The sequence below is a fragment of the Siphateles boraxobius genome, unplaced genomic scaffold (assembly GCF_051911475.1).
Source record: "Siphateles boraxobius isolate OS27281-9 unplaced genomic scaffold, OSU_SipBor_1 35, whole genome shotgun sequence".
NCBI lineage: Eukaryota > Metazoa > Chordata > Actinopteri > Cypriniformes > Leuciscidae > Siphateles > Siphateles boraxobius.
Window position 1 is genome coordinate 2,805,047 of NW_027508975.1, and position 18,951 is coordinate 2,823,997.

The 18,951-nt window shown below is 37.4% G+C and overlaps 1 protein-coding gene across 2 annotated transcripts in view; it reads left to right on the forward strand.

The window, feature by feature from the left end:
• The window catches only part of LOC143702285 (uncharacterized), a 28,905-nt gene extending 16,666 nt beyond the window's left edge, over positions 1 to 12,239 (forward strand). For both annotated transcript variants that reach the window (XM_077195945.1, XM_077195944.1), the window contains exons 2-5: positions 5,431 to 5,520; positions 8,126 to 8,265; positions 9,690 to 9,794; positions 11,314 to 12,239. In XM_077195945.1, the coding sequence (XP_077052060.1) occupies positions 5,431 to 5,520; positions 8,126 to 8,265; positions 9,690 to 9,764 (305 nt within the window). In that variant the 3' untranslated portion in view covers positions 9,765 to 9,794; positions 11,314 to 12,239. The remainder of the gene's footprint in view (positions 1 to 5,430; positions 5,521 to 8,125; positions 8,266 to 9,689; positions 9,795 to 11,313) is intronic.
• Positions 12,240 to 18,951: the final 6,712 nt, after the last annotated feature.

Sequence of the window (18,951 nt, forward strand, 5' to 3'; positions counted from 1 at the left end):
TTTGCATGTGTTGTATTTGAGCCTGAGAAACCTGTAAAAAAGTGGTAACTTGCAATAGTTTCCTTATAGGGATATGCAAATCATAACTTATAATTTACCCTCGTGTTGTTCCAAACCTGTTTTTTTCCTTCATCTGTGGAACACAGAATATAACCTTTATGTTCCACAGAAGAAAGAAAGGTATAATTTTGTTAGTTTTGTGTTTAGTGTTGGTCCAACTTAATGCATTTAGGTTGATTGGGGTTCCCAAAACCCACCTAGACAAGTATAATGTATCTCAAGACCCACCAAAATATTTGAGATGGGGGTCCAGAAGCTGTAAGATTTCTATTTAATGCTGGTGTCATGTGTGTGTTTGTTTGTGTGTGTGTGTGTGTGTGTGTGTCATTCACTGAAACGTTAACTTATATGCAGTTAAGTGACTTTGCACGACCCTACTTTTTTTCCCCACTCTCCGTCCCACAAATGGTTTGTGACCCACAGTTTGAAAATCCCTGAATTAGGTAAAAAAAAAAAATTCTCACTGTATTGACTCAAAATATGTTTATGAGCATTGCAGAGATCCGCTGACAGGAAAGGTGTGTGTTGTGGGAATCTGGTTTTGATTTGTGTCTTTGAGTGCACAAGAAGACTATATTTTCAGAAAGTTATCAAGCTTAGTTATTGATCTGCAGCAGGTACTCTGAAAATGTGGCAATGTGGTAACATCTAAGTTAATAAATTAATGAATTGACTTATTAATCCAAAAATATTAAAAATCACCCTAAATACATTAGGTTATTCCAAAAAATATAAAAAATTAAGGGTTAAATCAGGTAGAAATAGTTATTATGGTTAAAACGACCTTAAATAAAAAATAATATTTTAAATAATAATAGATACTGAAGAAAACAAAAGAGGATGTATCGTCTAAAACATGTTTTGCATTTTGTCTGAGCAAAGTATTGCGCCAAATTTCCATGAACAAAGCGAAGCGAGAGCTTAGTCAGCATGGGTCTTGTTAAATCAGGTAAACTTACTGTAGCTCTTAAAGTCACACTCGAGATAACTTGGTTTGGAAATTCCCAGGGAAAAGGACACAAAAGTGCATCCTTATGGAGTTGTATGACAGTGCAATCCAGCGCAAACTCTTGGGCATGACAGGCGGCCCCAGGGGGTCATAACAATCACGAGGGCAAAGTAATCCCACCATGTTCCCTGCACAGCTGTTTTCTGTCGACACACACTCACAGCTCAGACTTCCTTCTCTTGTTCTGTTCATTGACTACCAGCAGAAACAAGCAGGAATTTGCTCTTTTGTCTCGAGGAAGTGACAGAACATCCATGACATCATTGTGGTGCAGAACTACAATAAGTGATAATTAGGAGCAGAAGACTGAATGATATCCTTAGCGAGAATAAAACCTTCACAATAAAGATTTACTACTATTCAAACATTGTGATTTGTTGTCCGCTTTTAGTGCACACAGAGAATTTACGCTGACGTAAATGTGCCGGAGCGATTGGGAGTCTGTGCTGGGGAATGTGCACAACTGTATGTGCCAAGAGCCTGGTGATTTGATGAATCAATTACCGGAAAACAGAAGATAGGAATTAATAAAGCAGATATCATGAGATGAGTATGCTTTATTGTTGGACTGAACCCACCACCTCCTGGGGTTTGGGGAGAGCGATAAGGAGAAACTTTGGCCAAAAATCATTATGTAAGTGAAGTCTTACCTTAAGGATATTTTCATAACTTTGAGTTCATGCTTGTTTTGACATTTCTTTAGGATAACATCTTGAAATCACAAGTTTTGGGGGCTTTGCATGACTGATGGTGGTTGGTGGGAGTTGAAGGGTCAAGTTCCGCCAGACTAAATTTCCCAATGCCTCACGAGAAACTATGTTTGTCAGTGACTGCTACGAATTGTCAATCACAGCTTAAAACACACTATTCTTAGTTTAAATGGGGTTGTTCTTAGCTTTCTTTACTTTTTTGGGGCTTTCGTGTTCCAGCTTGTTCGCTGTGTGTTTGGTGTGACCAGGTTTTATAGTCTACACTGAGAGCATGAAGTTGGACAACAGCCAGATAGTATGTTGAACCCTTTAAACTCTGGAATTGTGTTCATATCTCAGTGGCAATGTGACAAGGAGAATATAAAACTCATTTAACGTGGTGAACGGTTTGGTAAAACATGTGCGTTTGAGCCGTAGATTCACAGCTCAGCTTCATTAACTTTCTACTTAACTTGAAAGGAAAACTCATAATGTTTTGTTTGGATAAGAACCCATAGCACGAGTTGTGGACTGGCTCAATTTGCAGTATTCAGATGCACTTAATAGACAGTGACTGCTGTACCCTAGGGATGATGACTTTAAAATAAACCACACATGGCATGCTGACCACAGACCTGGCCAGACATCCCGCTCGCTGAGGAAGAGCGCTGAGCCTCATGCTGTTTATGGTACCACTTGTTTATTGGTGTTGATCCAGGTATTAACTTCGCCCTGTTTCCCACGAATCTCAAGAGAAAGTGAAAAGATTATGCTTGCAGATGATTATTAGCACGTAGACAACAGTCTCCATAGAAGTATTACTGCATGTACGTTTGATTATGATTGGTCTGAAAAGAAAAATTGCTCAGAGCATTCTTCTTACTGCTTGTTCCTTCAGCGGTGATTGTAATGATAAAGCAAGGCAAGTCTGGGAAACGGTTTGGAGAACTAATGGTACTGGCAAACAGCCATGATGCAAAACCCAAGTGTCATTTCTTGGTCATGTATGGCAAAACATTTGAGTTTTGGGTTCCATGATGCTGTCAATCAAACACTCGCATCTACAATAAGAAATAATGTGAATCTAAAATGTACTTCGTATCTGATCTCCATGATGTTGAACTTAGAGCATTAATTTAAAATAAATATTAGTCATGCACTTATTATGCATATACTGTATTTCTATGTGTGAAATCAGCAGAAAAAAAACCCAATTAATAGTTTCCAAAAGAAAGAACAGGTTTTTACACTTCACATAAAGCAACAATTTGGTCACACTTTAGCTTAGTGTCCAATTCTCACTATAAACTATGACTTTAGTCTCTATAAACTCCTAATTACTGCTTCTTAATAGAATTAAAGGTAGTTGTTAAGTTTAGGTATTGGGTAGGATTAAGGGATGTATAATATGTTCAGGCATTAATATGTGCTTAATAAGTACTTATAAACAGCCAATATCTTAGTTATATGCGTGCTAATAAGCAACTAATTAATAGTGAGAATTGGACCCTAAACTAAACGAAAATGGAATAAAATAAGGTATAAAGAGACTGACAATAAATTGACAGCGGGAATTCAACAACTCTCAATGCCAGTTACTAATTGTCAATTAAAATGTACACACCTAGTGACAAGACAAACAATATTACAGTAATATTAATACTTAAGGGGATGTTCACAGTAAGTGATTACTCTGGAAGCCCATTTCCAAGAGAAAAAATAATGCTTTGGTAAATCATAATTATAACATAAATAGTCAAAATTATGAGATAAAAAGTCAAAATCTGTGTCATGATTATCTTTTTTATCTCATAATTACAACATTTTGTCATAATTTTTAATCAAAGCATGATTTTATTCTTATGTGTGGAGGAAATGGGCTTCTGATTACAGATGTTTGTATGAAACGAGTGAATCATTGGTGTAATACGAGAAACATGAAAGTAGCAACTTCAGCGAACTAATGTGTTGCCATAACGATCGAGAAAATTGGGAATATTTGACCACTGGATGTTGCGATTAACCAATAAGAATCCACACATAAGATCAGCTCCTTAAGAAAACAATTGCAGGATACCAATTTTTACAATGTGTCTGGGTGTAAATTACAATGGAAAAGAGCTTTCAACAATCCTTTTCTGCTCTGACATCTGATATTTGCCTTTCTCCCTAAAAAGTTCAAAGTAAATGGAGTCAGACAAATCCAGATAAGCCTAAGGCACATGAGGTGTAGTCTGGATATCACTCACATTCCCTGAAGAAAAAACACTGACACTGATCACCTTGGTCTCACTAAACAGCTGTTTAAATGAGTAAGATGTAAAAAGAAAAGCCGTATTATTTTTTCAGCTTAAGGAAGTAAATTTTGGGATCCAAACCCATCAAAACTGAACTCTGAGGAGAATCAATAGAGAAGGGACTTCTGTGCATCCAGTACCTTAAATACACCATAAATACACAGTGACCCAAAGGTTTAGAAGATTTCCATATGATTCTGAGGAATCATCAAGAGACTAATGTTTTATAGTGCCAGCCATGATCCTGAAGCTCAGGGTTTTATACAATGTCTGATTAGACATCCCATGATGCTTTGTCTCTTGGGACTGAATTAGGAAAAAAGAACAGTTGTCTTCTTCAAGCTTTTTCAAGCACCTTGGAAAAAAAAAAAGATTTTTTTTTTTAAAGAAATGATTATGTGTATTCAGCAAGGATACATAAAGTTAAATTGATAAAAAGTTACAGATATTTATAATGTTACAAAATATTTCTGTTTCAAATAAATGCTGTTCTTTCGAACTTTCTATTCATCAACGAATCCTGAAAAAAAGTGTCACAGTTTCCACAAAAATATTAAGCAGCGCAACTGTTTTCAACATTGATAATAATCAGAAATGTTTTTTGAGCAGCAAATCAGCATATTAGAATGATTTCTGAAGGATCATGTGACACTGAAGACTGGATTAATGATGCTGAAAATTCAGCTTTGATCACAGGAATAAAATACAATTTACAATATATTCAAACAGATATTATTTTAAATAATACAATGATTACTGTTTTTAATTGTATTTTTGCAGCCCAAGAGCATAAAAAATTGTACCGACCCCAAACTTATGAACTTTTATCAGATCTAAATAACTCAAATGTAAACTCTGCAGAGAAAAATATCTGTTAAACAATCGTCTTTTCACAATCTCTTGAGCCTGACAGAACTGGCTTCACAGATGTTACTGCTGGCTCTTCATTCATTAACATCTCAGTCCTCAGTAATCTCACAGTATCATATGCAGGAAAAGACAGGATGCTTGGGAAGAAAGAATGTCATGCTGAATGGTCTCACATAACTGACAAATGGCAATAGTATGCGAGAAGCAATACAAAGATCTCAAATTACTGACACTGCTTCTTTTCAATGGCAAACAAAGTCCTCTATGGTTCGGTGAGGTGACTGAGTTGTGTTGGCCAGTAAAGATGGCCAGATAATGTTCAAAGCATTAATTGTGTTTGTGAAATGAAGGCAAGTCATAATGAATGGCTGACATGACTGTCTGACTGGTGTGAATGTCCGTTTATGAACAGGCATGTTGAGCAGATGCTGACTTCCACATTGTTTCCCACAATTGTACGTTTTTCACAAATAACAGCTAAATCAAATCTCTTTTGTCTTCGCAGGTGTTGAGGATGACCAATATAATTTTGACTATGATTCCACTCATACCCCGGAGTACGACTACAATTCAACGTTCGGGTTCCTGTTCTTCAGTAGGTTTTCAATGGTCTCACAAAGGTTCTGTATAGAACTTTAAAAGATTCTTTCCGGTTCTTCATACACAGTAGTGGCAAAAAAGTGACGTCCGGTCCAGGAAGACTTCAGCCTTTTTCCAAATATTAAAAGGTTGTTAAAGATTTTGTTGTGCTTGGAGTCAATAGTTTTATTTGTAATAACACAATGAAACATGACAAATTGCACGACATAATTTTTGGCCAGGCTGTCATACAAAGAAATTATAAACAAATGCAAAAACAACAGAGAGCTGAAATATTAATAACTGATTATGTTGTAGTCAATGTATGATTTTTCCTGCGAGCATTTTGTTTTTCTTTGCATTTTTCTTTCTTTCTTTCTTCTTTTTTTGCATGGTAAAGTTAAACCTGTAGCTGTAGTTTGCCTTTTTTGCCAAAAAAAAATGTCAGATAAATACCTTAACGAAGTTTAGTGTTTTGATCTACCCTCATATTTAAATAAATAAAAAATAAGAAAATATTTTCCTCATGTTTTAATGGTTTAACCAAACTTGTAGGGTCATTGAAAACAAATATCCCCATCCAGAAATCACTTTTGGCCACTAGTGTCTTCCCATCATTTTCCCCCGGACCATTTTATGAATTTAGTTTTAATTAACTAATTTAGTTTTCATTTGTTTTTCATTTTAATTGCTTTTAGAAATCAAACAGCTCATAAACATACTATAACACTCTAAAAATTTAAATATTAAAGTATTATGCAATAATTTCATACATTTCTCCTTATATAGAACCTTTTAAAGTTGAGTGAAGAACCACAAAGTTCTTTATAGAACCCCACTGAACTGAACCTAAGAGTGCATATGTTTATCATTGCATGTTTTATTACCAAACACACTTATAGATTTTCACATGCATGTTGGGTTTGTTTAGATTTAATCATTTATTTCCTCAGACATGATTAGACTAGTCAGTATATGAGCTGAGGTGCAGAGTTTTAGTCATTTTTATCTCTGGAATCTGATGGAGGGCGAGGGGTGACCCGACAGCACCCCATGAGTGTCATCCATTATTACAGCAGGAGGTCCAACTCATCACACTGAGATTAATCTAGGAGGAAATCTAGTCATACAGTAATTATGCAATCATTTCTATGTGGGAATTCTAATAGGATTGTTACTCATCACAGAAAAACCATAGAAAAGTCATTATAGAATTGATCATCATCATCATCAGTTTTATATTGCAGTAACATGACAACATGAAAACCGAAGCCCAATGTACCATTCAAAAGTTTGGGGTCAGTAAGATTCTTTCTTTCTATTCATCAAAGGATCCTGAAAAACATATTACAAAAATATTCGGCATTTTGAACATTGATAATAAGAGATTCTTGATCACCAAATCAGCATTTCTGAAGGATCATGTGAACTGAATACTGAACATTAAGCTTTGTATGACTGGAATATTACATTTGAAAATATATTCAAATAGAAAACATTTATTTTAAATATGTAATAATAATATTTTACAATTGACTGTTTTTACTGTATTATTGATCAAATAAATGAAGCATTGGTGAGCATTTGAGACTTTAAAAAATATTTAAAAAATCGGTCACATTTTATTTGGATGGTCCCCTTTGGAAATACTTTTAACTCTCATTAGAGTATTAGTAGACTGATAGGGTTAGGGTTACCAAGTTGTAACTGCAAAGTTACCTATAGTCAGTAGAAGGTCTCGTATCTCTCACGGAGGAGCGGAAACATAAATGAGGAGCGACGACAGTGAAGATCGAGAGATCGCCTGGATTTATGTTGTGTTTTATTATATGTGACAGCAGTCGTCCGTGAGGGGCTGCTGTCTTTTACTTTCGTTTTGTATTTGTTTCATTTATTGTATTCACGAGTTCACACGTACATGAAATCAGATGTACTAATTTATGCATATTTGGCGTGCTGTCCGGGAGAGGGCTCCGAGCTCGAAAGTCCTCCCCCCTTTACTGGGATAGAAACCAGCCGAGAGTGAGGTCATGGGGTGGTGGAGGGATGCTGTGAAACTGTCCTGGGACAGAGGTGAGGGAAGGCTATTTTTATACCGGCTTCCTCTTGTGCCGATTGGTTGATTACCTGAACGCGCTCCTCCCGAACTTTGTTACATAAAACGTCATTTAAAGTCTCTGAATGTTCGCCGGTTCCCACTCCCTTCTTCCCATAACATCGAACATTGCTACATCGGTGCCGAAACCCAGGAAGAAGGAGGCGGGAACCGGCGAACGTTCAACACACAATTTAACAATAAAATAAACAAACACAAAATGAAATTAAAAGCATAATAAAAACATAAGTCCAGGCCTGTTCCTCTCTTGATCTTCACTGTCATCGCTCCTTCTTTATGCTTCCGTTCCTCCTTGAGAGATACGAGACCGGTGCGTCGCGCAAGCGTCGCTCATTATCAGTCACGCCGCCGGCCTCGTCCTGCTCGCCACAGGGAGCATCAAAATAACATGTAACCAAAAAATCTTTCCAACCCAAACCTTTGACCTGTACTGTATGCGTTTATGTACCTGGATGAAGCATAATCATTGCTCATTTTTCAAGATCCACTGTATCTGTCTCATTAGGCAATGCCAGCAGTGATGTTCTAGAGAAGTTTTTAATGGGAGGAGGGACAGACGCTGGAGAAGAAACAACCTTTACAGAAACAGATGGAAGTGTGCATGAAAAAAAGCCCACTGCGCCCACAATCTTTTTTGGGAATCAGGTATTTCTTCAATCGCTTCTGTTATACTTCCTAATGCATTGTAATATGCCGAATACACAAAACACTCACATGTCCCAATACGTTATGAAGTCCTGAGTAATGTGGTTCATCTCTTCTGAGACACAACAGCCTTGTGTCTTTGAGATGGGATTGTGAAAGTGGAATTGCTTACTTTACCATTTTTGCGGGCGGACAGAACTCCTCCACACAGAACTTCAAAACACAGAGGTCAGACGTTCAGCATCTTAAACCCTGTGTTCACAAAATGACAAACAAATGATATATCTGCTCAATAACACAGAAGTGTTATCATCTGTGAAAAATGAGGAAATATGTCATGACCTGTTCTTACACCCCAGGAAAAGAAAAAAAAACATTGTGAAATCCAGAGCGGCAGAGCTTTTAAAATATCTGGATTATTTCAACAGCACATTGTTTCCATAAAACACACTTATGCTACGTGCGTGGCGATTAGATCTATTGCAGAAAATTAAAACCCGTCCCTATATTTAATCCCTATATTTAATGTCTGTATGCTATGAAAATATCAGTGGATGAGATAATATTCGTGTTTAATGAGTGCAGTAAACCTCAGCTCGGTGAAATGACATGTTTTATTAGACTGTCTGACGAGGCACTATGGACCTGCTGACGAAGCAAACTGGGAGTGAACATGAATGTAAACAGGTGTCGCTGTTATTTTAAGAACATGGATCTATTTGAAAGCTCCATCTGCTTCTTATCCTCATGTGTTGTAAAGTGAGACAATGGCTCTGCTCTGCATTAAAGGAAGGCATCTGTAAACAGAGGAAATGCGGAGAGGGACGTGGTCTCAACAGTGCACCAATCAACTTAGGCATGCACATTTAATTAAACAAGCTACTAATTATACAAAGCCATTTGAATTCCTGCGAGAAAGCAAATGCATTTGCAACATCTGTTTTAAACACACAATGGAAAAATCTCAGACAATAAAACACTGTCACACTGCTCCACATTGTGGAGAGAACTGTAAAACACAAGAGCACATTTGAACTAATGAATGATAGCTATAGAAGCAGGACAGTTTTGGGAGTTATTGAAGCATTATTTTGCTTCGCTTCAGCTATGATAAAGAGGCATCCACTCTTCCATTGCGTGTTGAAGGCAACGAACGGAGGGGTGTGCTTGCTTGGTTGCAAATATCAACAGTGTTTCTCAGAAATCGCTTACTGCACCTTTAAATCATTCCCGTAGGTAAAGGGAAATCACGCTTTAAATCTCATACTTAAGGGAATACTTGAGGTGCTTCATGCAACCAGATCTCTAAATATTGTACATTAATACAATACATGAAATAGAATCAACCATGAGCATCTACTAAATCCCCAGCCTGTTTGTCAGCAGTATACTGAAACAATACCTTTTTATTTGTTTTATTTTAGGCATCTCGGTCAACGCCTGTATGTTTCCTTCTTACTTCGGTTCTGCTGGTTCATCAGCTGATCAGACTACTATAGCAGCAGGACCCTGTTACACACTCTGAACAGGTGAGGAAAACAGCCTTCATATCCATGTGGGAAATTCAGGGAATTCATTTATGGATTAATTAATTAGGGATGCACTGATATTGAAATTCTGATGTTATATAGCTACACTAAAAAAAGATAGGCTGATTAAAAGACATTACAAGCTAAAATGGTTTGTATGCTAAAACAATGTACCACAACATTATAATATAGGCTGTAAGATAAATTCATATTCCTATTTGAAATACATATTGCTATTTGGAGTGTTTGAAAGAAAAAGAGAGAGAAAACAACCCCAGACTACTTGTACCAAGCTTTGCGTGTATGTACATATCGATTCATCTGAAAGTTTGTCGCCGGAAACACTTGAGCCGTTCTAGAACGAGGAAGTTTTGCGAGCCGACAGTAGTCCATAGCTCAGAGTTATAACCTATGGAATCAAATGATTTTAATGAGTATTTGGGTTTTATACAAAACAACAAAGAGGTTATGTGTGTGGCCTGAAACAGTGTTGGTTGCACATTTCAAAGTAACATTGATAAAGATGGTTGTTCCTTTTTCCTCATTGTTATGCATGAACTCAAAAGGTTTTGCTATCATCACTCTGATACAGCTCTTAAAGTCAGCATGAAACCGAAGTCTTTTTTTCCCTATTGTGACTTAAATCTGAGTGAAATAACTTCTTGAACAAGAAAAAAAATGTAGGGCGGGACTTGATTTTGTCCACGACGAATTCATTGATTGGATGTTTGTGGTTTGCTTTTGGTGAATCTCGTGTGAGTGACAGATTGCTCATCAGAGATGCTGCAGGAGGGAGGGGGAAGTTATTTTGATTAAAGATTACGAGGCACATTAACAATAAAAAAAAAATTATGATGTGCAAAGATAAATAATTTATAATAAATACTCCAATATTTCATAAAAATAAGAACTGTCCATTTTTATTTCACTTGCCATAATCTATTATTACCCATTTAAATTAGTGCAATCTTATTTATTTTTTTAATATCCTACATAAACAGAGATTACATTAAAAAAACAAAGGTATATAGTGCATCCCTAAATTGATATAAAAATGAATGTGTTATATATAGAAACATATCGGTGATATGTATTTATATCATTAAAGTTTTCTTTTGATTGTGCAGACTGTTACTTGGTACTAAAACAGCATATAATATATAAATCCAATTATTTTAATGTGCTGCTGCTGATACTTGAAAAGAGATCTCGGGTTGAAGAAACTTGTGTGTGATACTCTTTGGAGTCTGCAGAGGGCACTCAAACATTGATGGTGTTCAGTAGGTTACGTGTGGTGTGTGTTAGTGTAACAGGACACATGAAACAACATAGAGCATATCAGCTATTTACTGTGATTTGAAATGATTGTCAAACTTCTTGACACTCATTACATTGCAGTACATGTGCTTCTGCTCTCCACCAAATACAACTGCACTTTTCATGAGATATACATCTAGCCAATAAACAAGTGATAACATCTTTTAATACTTCAGACTTTCTGTTTCTCCAATTATTCTAGAGTCCAGGAGGAGGAAGAGCAGATGGACAGATGACCTGAACTGAAGAAATTTGGACATTCAGTACAGACACACACACACACACACACACACACACACGCACGCACGCACGGGCTCATGCACACACACTCAAGGAAACAGAGTAATGGATAAAGGACAAACCATGACAACACACGGCTTGCAAGCTGTAAACAAAAAGACATTGTTCGTTATTCTTTGTCACCGCAAAACAAGTGCACAGAGGTCAGAGGTCTCAAAGGCTGGATCAATGGAATGGAAAATGAATGTGAAATGGGGCTAAACTAAATAACAGGTTCTTTTGCGGATATTCTTTCAGGATGTGACTCAGAGCAGGTGATGTGAGGAGCCTGAATAACAAAGAAATTGAGAAAAACAAGATCTTTCTCTTCCCACTGTCCGCTGTTTTTTTGCAATTTTAATGCACTTGTCTCTTTTATGAGACTTTGTTAGTTTAAAAGCATCTATAATGTGCATATCCTTTGATTGCATGGCGAGAAAAAAATGTGTCAGAAATGTAAGTTGAGAAACATGCAAATTAGTGGTAGATAAATTTTATTATGCCAGTTTCACCATAAGCAAAGCTTTATATAAACTGACCGGGAATCATGTTATGTTTGGGGAAACTGTAGAAACACACTGAATTTCTACAATTAGATCAAGCTTTTCTAGTCATTTAAAGGTCATGACCTCTTGCAGATATTACATGTAGGCACTTTTCTTCGCCACTGCACTTCTTCTAACCCTCACTATTTCCTCAGTAATCCTTAGATACAAGCACATTTTTATTGTGTCATTTTTTTTTACAAATAGAGATGGTGATGTACACCAAAATGCACATGAATATGTGAGCCAGTTGAGCATGTTTTATGTGTTGTTTTAAACTCTGAATAAATATTTTTTCAAGTAATTCCCTGCTGCCTTATCATCTCTGTGATCTCAGTCATCAAAGTTATCACGATCACAAAAAAAACAAAGTTATTATTCAGGATATGACATCTGTTAAACTAATCAGTTTTAAAAAGCACTCAGGTTAATCTGCATTCAAAGCCTTACGTTTCACGTCTTCATCAACAAGGAGACTGACACAATTCTGGGTCACGTCCTTAGAAATAGACAGTTTTTAGTCAGCATTACCCAATTAAAACCCACTTGAAAACATGCAGCGATTGTGTCAGGAATAGCCTTTCCGTATCAACGGCCTCTGCACTTCATTTAACTGCTGTCAGTGGCTGCCAATCAGATCACTAACACTGGAGGAAAAATATCATGCAGCTTGTCGCAACAATCAGTAAAATATGATTTTGGGCCATAAAAGACTTAGTCAATAGGTCAGTGTGAGAAACACAGAAAGAGGCGTCTGAGGGTGCTCATAAACAAACAGAGTAAGGTCAGAAACATTATAACGCGGCTCAGCGCTGATGACGACAGGCGATATCTATATCTTCAGACAGTTTATGCTCTGTACTGCTCATTTGAAATGAGATGTGCTTCTGATAAAGGGAGCCAGTTCTGCTCCGGAAAATCTCACGGGTGGAATCTGACGTTTTAGTCAGACTGGCTCTTTAGGGATAAGGAATGAGGAATTGAACAGTCTCACTTTTAGACAGGCTTCCAGACTACAATTGTTCTTTTCCCTGACTTGCTCACCAAACATTACTTTTCAGGACATGTGCTCACAATTATAATTACAAAGACCAGTCCAGACCAGTCAGTCTTCTAGAAACAGAGGAGCGACTGAACACCTTACGGGTGCCACCATGTTGAAATCACATGATCAGTTGTGTCTTGCAATTGGGGGCCGTTTACACGACACACTTTTAAACTAAAAACGGGTTGAAAACTATGCGTTTTGGCTGTTCTCGTTTACACGACAACAACGTTTTGGCAGCCTGAAAATGCAAGCTTGAAATCGGGTTTCAAATGCAAGTCTCTGTGTTAACAACAAAACGTGAATTTGTGAAACACTGACGTCATGCGCATGTGTGTTACGTGTTCAGTCTATAGGCGCGTTATATTTCTTTACAAAGTGACATCGCCAACTATTGGCCTGGCATGCATAACACAGTTTTGAATAGTTTTCGCAGATCCGTGTGAACGGGGCCTTGATTAGAATGGGCCTTAACTCTTGATAATAATAGCAACAAGAAAAGCTTAATATAGTTAGTTAAAGGGGTCGTGACATGTTTTTTTGTTTTGTTTTATTATGTTCCCTTAGGTGCAATTATAGTATTACTATAGTTTTTTGTACAAAAAAACGTAATAAATATAGTGATTTATGACCTTTTCCCACCCTGTTTCGATTCAAACAGTCTGTTTTGGAGGTGTTTCCCCTTTAAGAGTTCAGTGTTCACGCCCACTGTTATGATTGGCTAACGTCAGTGCTGCTTATGCATAAATTATTAACGTTTATCATTTTGCATCACACGTAGACTACACAATGCTCCACCACGTGAAACTTCGGTCTTCCGATCTTTTACCATCGTGTCAATTCTCAATTGATTTTGATTCAAATGCGCGAGGGAGGGAGGGAGAGAGAGGGAGAGAGAGAGAGAGAGAGAGAGAGAGAGTTTGAAGGCGCGCGCGCGGCCGGGGCTCTCTCTCTCTCTCTGCTCGTTCTTCAGTAACATGCCCTGTCACACTCATATGATCACTCACCGTTCAAATTAAGCTTTGGCGGGCTGCATATGCTGAAAATAAACTGCATCCGACTGTTTTCCCTGACGTCTGGATCGTTCGGCAGCGTATTCAAAGACTCAAACAGGAACAGCACATCTGCGTAGCATCGCAGTCATCTTGTAAACAGACCCACTCGCTGCACGACAACGCATGCGATGATGCGAAATGAGGCGTAGTTGTCTTGCGCTGGAGGCGGTCATATGCAAACGACTGGTACGTCACTTCGCACCGTGACAACACTTCATACCATGGATCTAGAATGAGCTGTATTTAGAGCTTGATTAAATAAATGCTTCGTTTATATAATAACCATATAATAACCAGCTAAACAAAATACTATATATATACTATAGCTACTATACTCTATACAAAGTAATGACTTTGCAACCACTAAAAAAAGTACGTTTTAGTATGATCGTGTGTAGTATGAATGTAATCTGGACATACTACATACAGCAGGATGTATTATTATCATGTGACCAACCAGCGTCAGTTGTGTCAAGTCACTAGGCTTGTTCGACTTGAACCGGCGCTGCGCAGACCGATCGGTTGATGACATCAAAGTACCGCGAGAGCGATTCAAAAGCATAAGGAGCCGTCTGCTCTCTAATCGCTCTCGCGGTACTTTGATGTCATCAACCGATCGGTCTGTGCAGCGCCGGTTCAAGTCGAACAAGCCTACTGTCATTCACAAATCCTCTCCCGTGGCCTCATGGGACAGTAAAGTGTCCATCATATGCACACTTCAGAATCTCACCGGAAGTAGTAGGTCATCCGGGTACTTTTTGCCGACTCTTTTATGAGTACTGTGAATTCAGACATCCTTCTTTTGACACATACTGTTTTTCCCATACTAGGGAATTATGTGATTTTAGATGCAGCCTAAATGAGCTGTTTATGCCTCATGTGACTGAGAATGACTTTTGTTGGTGTAACCTAATGCCGTGTTTACTGTCACTCACATGAGATCCACCAATAGCAAACCACAACCATCCAATCAATTCCCCATGGACAAAATCAAGCCCCGCCCTACATTTGTTCTTGTTCAAATATCCGTTTCATTTAGTTAAACGTCCCAATAGGGAAGAAAAGACTATCACAGCTTCTGTTTCATGCTGACTTTAACTTCACTTACATTTAATAGAAACCTGTAGGCTTATTTAAATGAAGTTACCTAAAAAGATCTAATGTCATGTTCAATCATGTTCTTTCTCTGTCGTGTCACTTTTTTCAATTTAATTTGTGAATCAGTGGGTTTATATAGTGTATAAACAGTGTGGTGTTTCATCCAGCATTTAACTGATCTTTCACATTGGCGGTCATGCTTCAGTAATGATTCATTTCAGTCATGTTCTCTGTTTTCCTTCCCCATTGTGTTTCCATATTAACACTTTCATATCAGTTATGAGATTTATAATGTAAGGAACAGCTGAGGATTGAGCGGAGAAGTTGAAATGGGCCGCGTTTTCTACTTCAACTCTCTCAGCGCACAGTCAGACCACTTTCAGTCCTGTTCTAACAGACCAAAGCCATCAGGAGCGAACAGGTTCAGGAACAGATTCAGGAACAGGCTTTGCCACTGAAATTGATCAATACGAGCAAGCTGGCAAGGACTGGCACAGTGATGATGTCACTATGCATTTTTCACATCCTGCCATTAAAACTACAATTTGTTTGTTTGTGATTGTATTATTTGATGCCAAATTCATTATATTGGGGTCCCTCAGAAATGTTTGTTCCACATGTCATTCCAAACCCAAATGACTTTTTTTCTTCTGTAGAACATAAAATAATATATTTTGGAGAATGCTGGTAACCCCGAACCGTTTCAGATCCCATTAACTGCTAATTACATTGTAAATACAATGGAAGTCAATTTGAACGGAAACTGTTTTGTTAATGTTCCACAAAAGAAAGAAAATCAATACAGTCAATAAATCAAGTCAATAATTTTTGGTAGGACTGTTGCTTTAAAGGGACATCTTTGTACATTATTTACCCCTAAAACGGTAATATTACTATAAACTACTAAAATGCAGCTTTTAAGAGCTTTATTAGAAACAAAGTCGTCTCTCAGGGACAAGCTTTTGTGCCCCTTAAAGTAAGATTTTTGCACATTTGTTTTCATACAATAAAGGCTATCAGTTGATTCACCTTGAAAAATGTCTATTGTTTTGTCAATGAAAAGGAATTGAAGCGACTTCATGTTTAGTTTGATTACCACAATAATTATAGAGTTTAAATAGCTTTGCGGGAGCAGGTAAAGATAAATATCTCCCGATGACGCCAAATCCACACACAAACCCAAGGATGAACATTTAGGACCCTTGACTCTACTATGGTTGTTTCTGGATGGCAAATACGGGTTACACACACATGCACATGTGTGCACGCGCAATAGTGGCATTCACATTCACGGAGAGTTTTGTGACATTGGAGCACATGCGTTTCCTTTGTAAGGTCTCTCATTTGATTCCAGATGCATCAGGTCATACATTTTGTATAAATCTGGCTCCTCCGTGTTCTGCACAAGGTTACTGTGCTAACCAGCTGAAGGGCTGAATAATGGTCTGACACTCCAGAGATGTGGATCTGTGGCAGATCCGCCGCTGATGAATAATGCAAGAAGCAAACCATCATCAGCACACACACATTAACACATGCACGCATCCACACACACGTGTAAATATCTCAGAAGGACCACCCTGCACTAGAAGAAAAGCTTCTATATAGACCTTTAAAGGCCAATTCACACCGCATAGAAAAAACACCAACAAACAAGTTGGCTACTGGATTTAATTTTTTTTGTCATGTTCACACTGCCCCAAAAGACACCAACAAGGTGTGAGTTGGCTTTAATTAAAGGGTTCTGTCAGGTGCTACATTTATATAACCTTTTATGGGATCATTTTATGAATTTAGTTTTAATTAATACTACGGTATGTAACTATGTGGCCCTCTAGTGGTTATAAATCAAAACTGCATGCACTTTGCAGAAGAACATTGTTTTGGTTGTGCTTCGGCTCTTCGTGACTGTGTGGATGAATAAAACATTCACTAGATTTAAGAGATATAACCAGTTTAGATGGAAAGGATCTCAAGCTGACTAGCTGAAGACGTTACTGTAGCTTTATTCGTTATTAGACATGATACTTTTTTGAAAATAGATTCCAGCACAGCGCTACAACAACCATATTGAAATGAGCCTTCACAATAGATGATTGTGATCTTAACTCTAACAGAGCTACATATGGCAATTTATGTTCAATAAAATAACTTACTCACCTGTTATAAAAACACAATCATATCCTCGTTGCTTTTACAACATTTCAAATCCCTCAGCTCCATCATGTAGGCTAAACCTTTCTCGCTCATTGTGAAACTACACACAAACACACACACACACACACACACACACACACACACACACACACACACACACACACACACACACACACACACACACACACACACACACACACACACACACACACACACACACACACACCTCTGCCGCTCCCACACCAGACACGCATCAAAGTAGCCGGAGCCACTTTTTTCAAGTTATAGATGTCACATGGGCGAGTGACACATGCAATTTCCTGTGAAAACCATCCAGTCAGGTCTAAAATATAAACACTTATAACAGGCGTATAGTCAATCAGAACACTTTTTGGAAGAAAGATTGATGATATATTGACTGTATAAGCAATTGACTTTTATTTTAATTAAATTTACAAATTAAACAGCTCGTAAACACTTTCACTAGAAAAAAATGAAATAACCTGTTTAACATTAAAAGTATCAAGCAATCATTTAAGGCATTTCTCTTTATGTAGAACCCACTGAACCTTTTTTCTAATAGTGATAGCAGGTCTATAACACTTAATTTCGATAGTCCACTTAAGACATTCTACTAACTATAAGTAACTTTGCAACTACATGTCAACTAGCAGTCATTAGAGTATTAGTAGACTGTCTGCTTAATATCTGCTAACTCTTTATTTTGATGCTCCCCAATAGACATTATACTGACTAGAAGAAACTCTACAACTGCATATCAACTTATTCTACTTACCCTAAACTAACAGTCTACTAATACTCTAAGGAGAGTTCATTGACATGTAGTTGCAAAGTTATTTATAGGTAGTAGAATGTCTAAAGTGGACTATCAATAAGGATATCAGATGTTTAAAATATCAACTGTAATTTCTATTATTTAAAGTGAAATATCAGTTTTAACATGATGTTATTAGACTGTTTTATTTTCAGTAAGACTTTTAAACTGATTTCACTGTTAAAAGTGAATCAGTTTAGTCTCTTTTATAAACAGCTAGATGGCAAGCGAATGGATTTCACTGCATTGCATATTATATAAATACAAGTGCACTCATTTCTGTACAGACATTGAGCATGAAAGCAGTCTTAGCTCTGTTAAGATGACAGAAATGATGAATTCCCTGAGAGCTAGTGGTAGATCTTGTCTTGATGTGGATCTGGTATGGATGATATGAGCCACTTATATGTTCACAGGTTTTCACAATAGTGTGAGCTTTGGCATTAGAAGAGCGGAGCTTTAATTACGAGCTGTGGAGAAGATGAGAAGAGAGAAATGAGACACGCTGAGGTGGTGAAAATGTCAGAGATCTGACCGCATCAGAATCTAGGACATTGTCGAGAAGCTGTCCTCATCCTGTCATGATCTGCTCAAGACGGGGGAAAGAGTCAAATAAAAGAGTAATTAGGGGAATTTATCATTCTTAGCAATAAACTGTGGGATTAAAAATGACCTGAAGTTTCTGCTCCATATTTCGGTTCCAATGTAATCATTGCTTGATTCAGTTCATCTTTGTCAGGTAATTATTTTAAAATAATAAACTGACAAAAGGCAAAACTATGTTGAATAAAAGTCAACTTAAGAGATAAATAGTTAAAAAATGAAT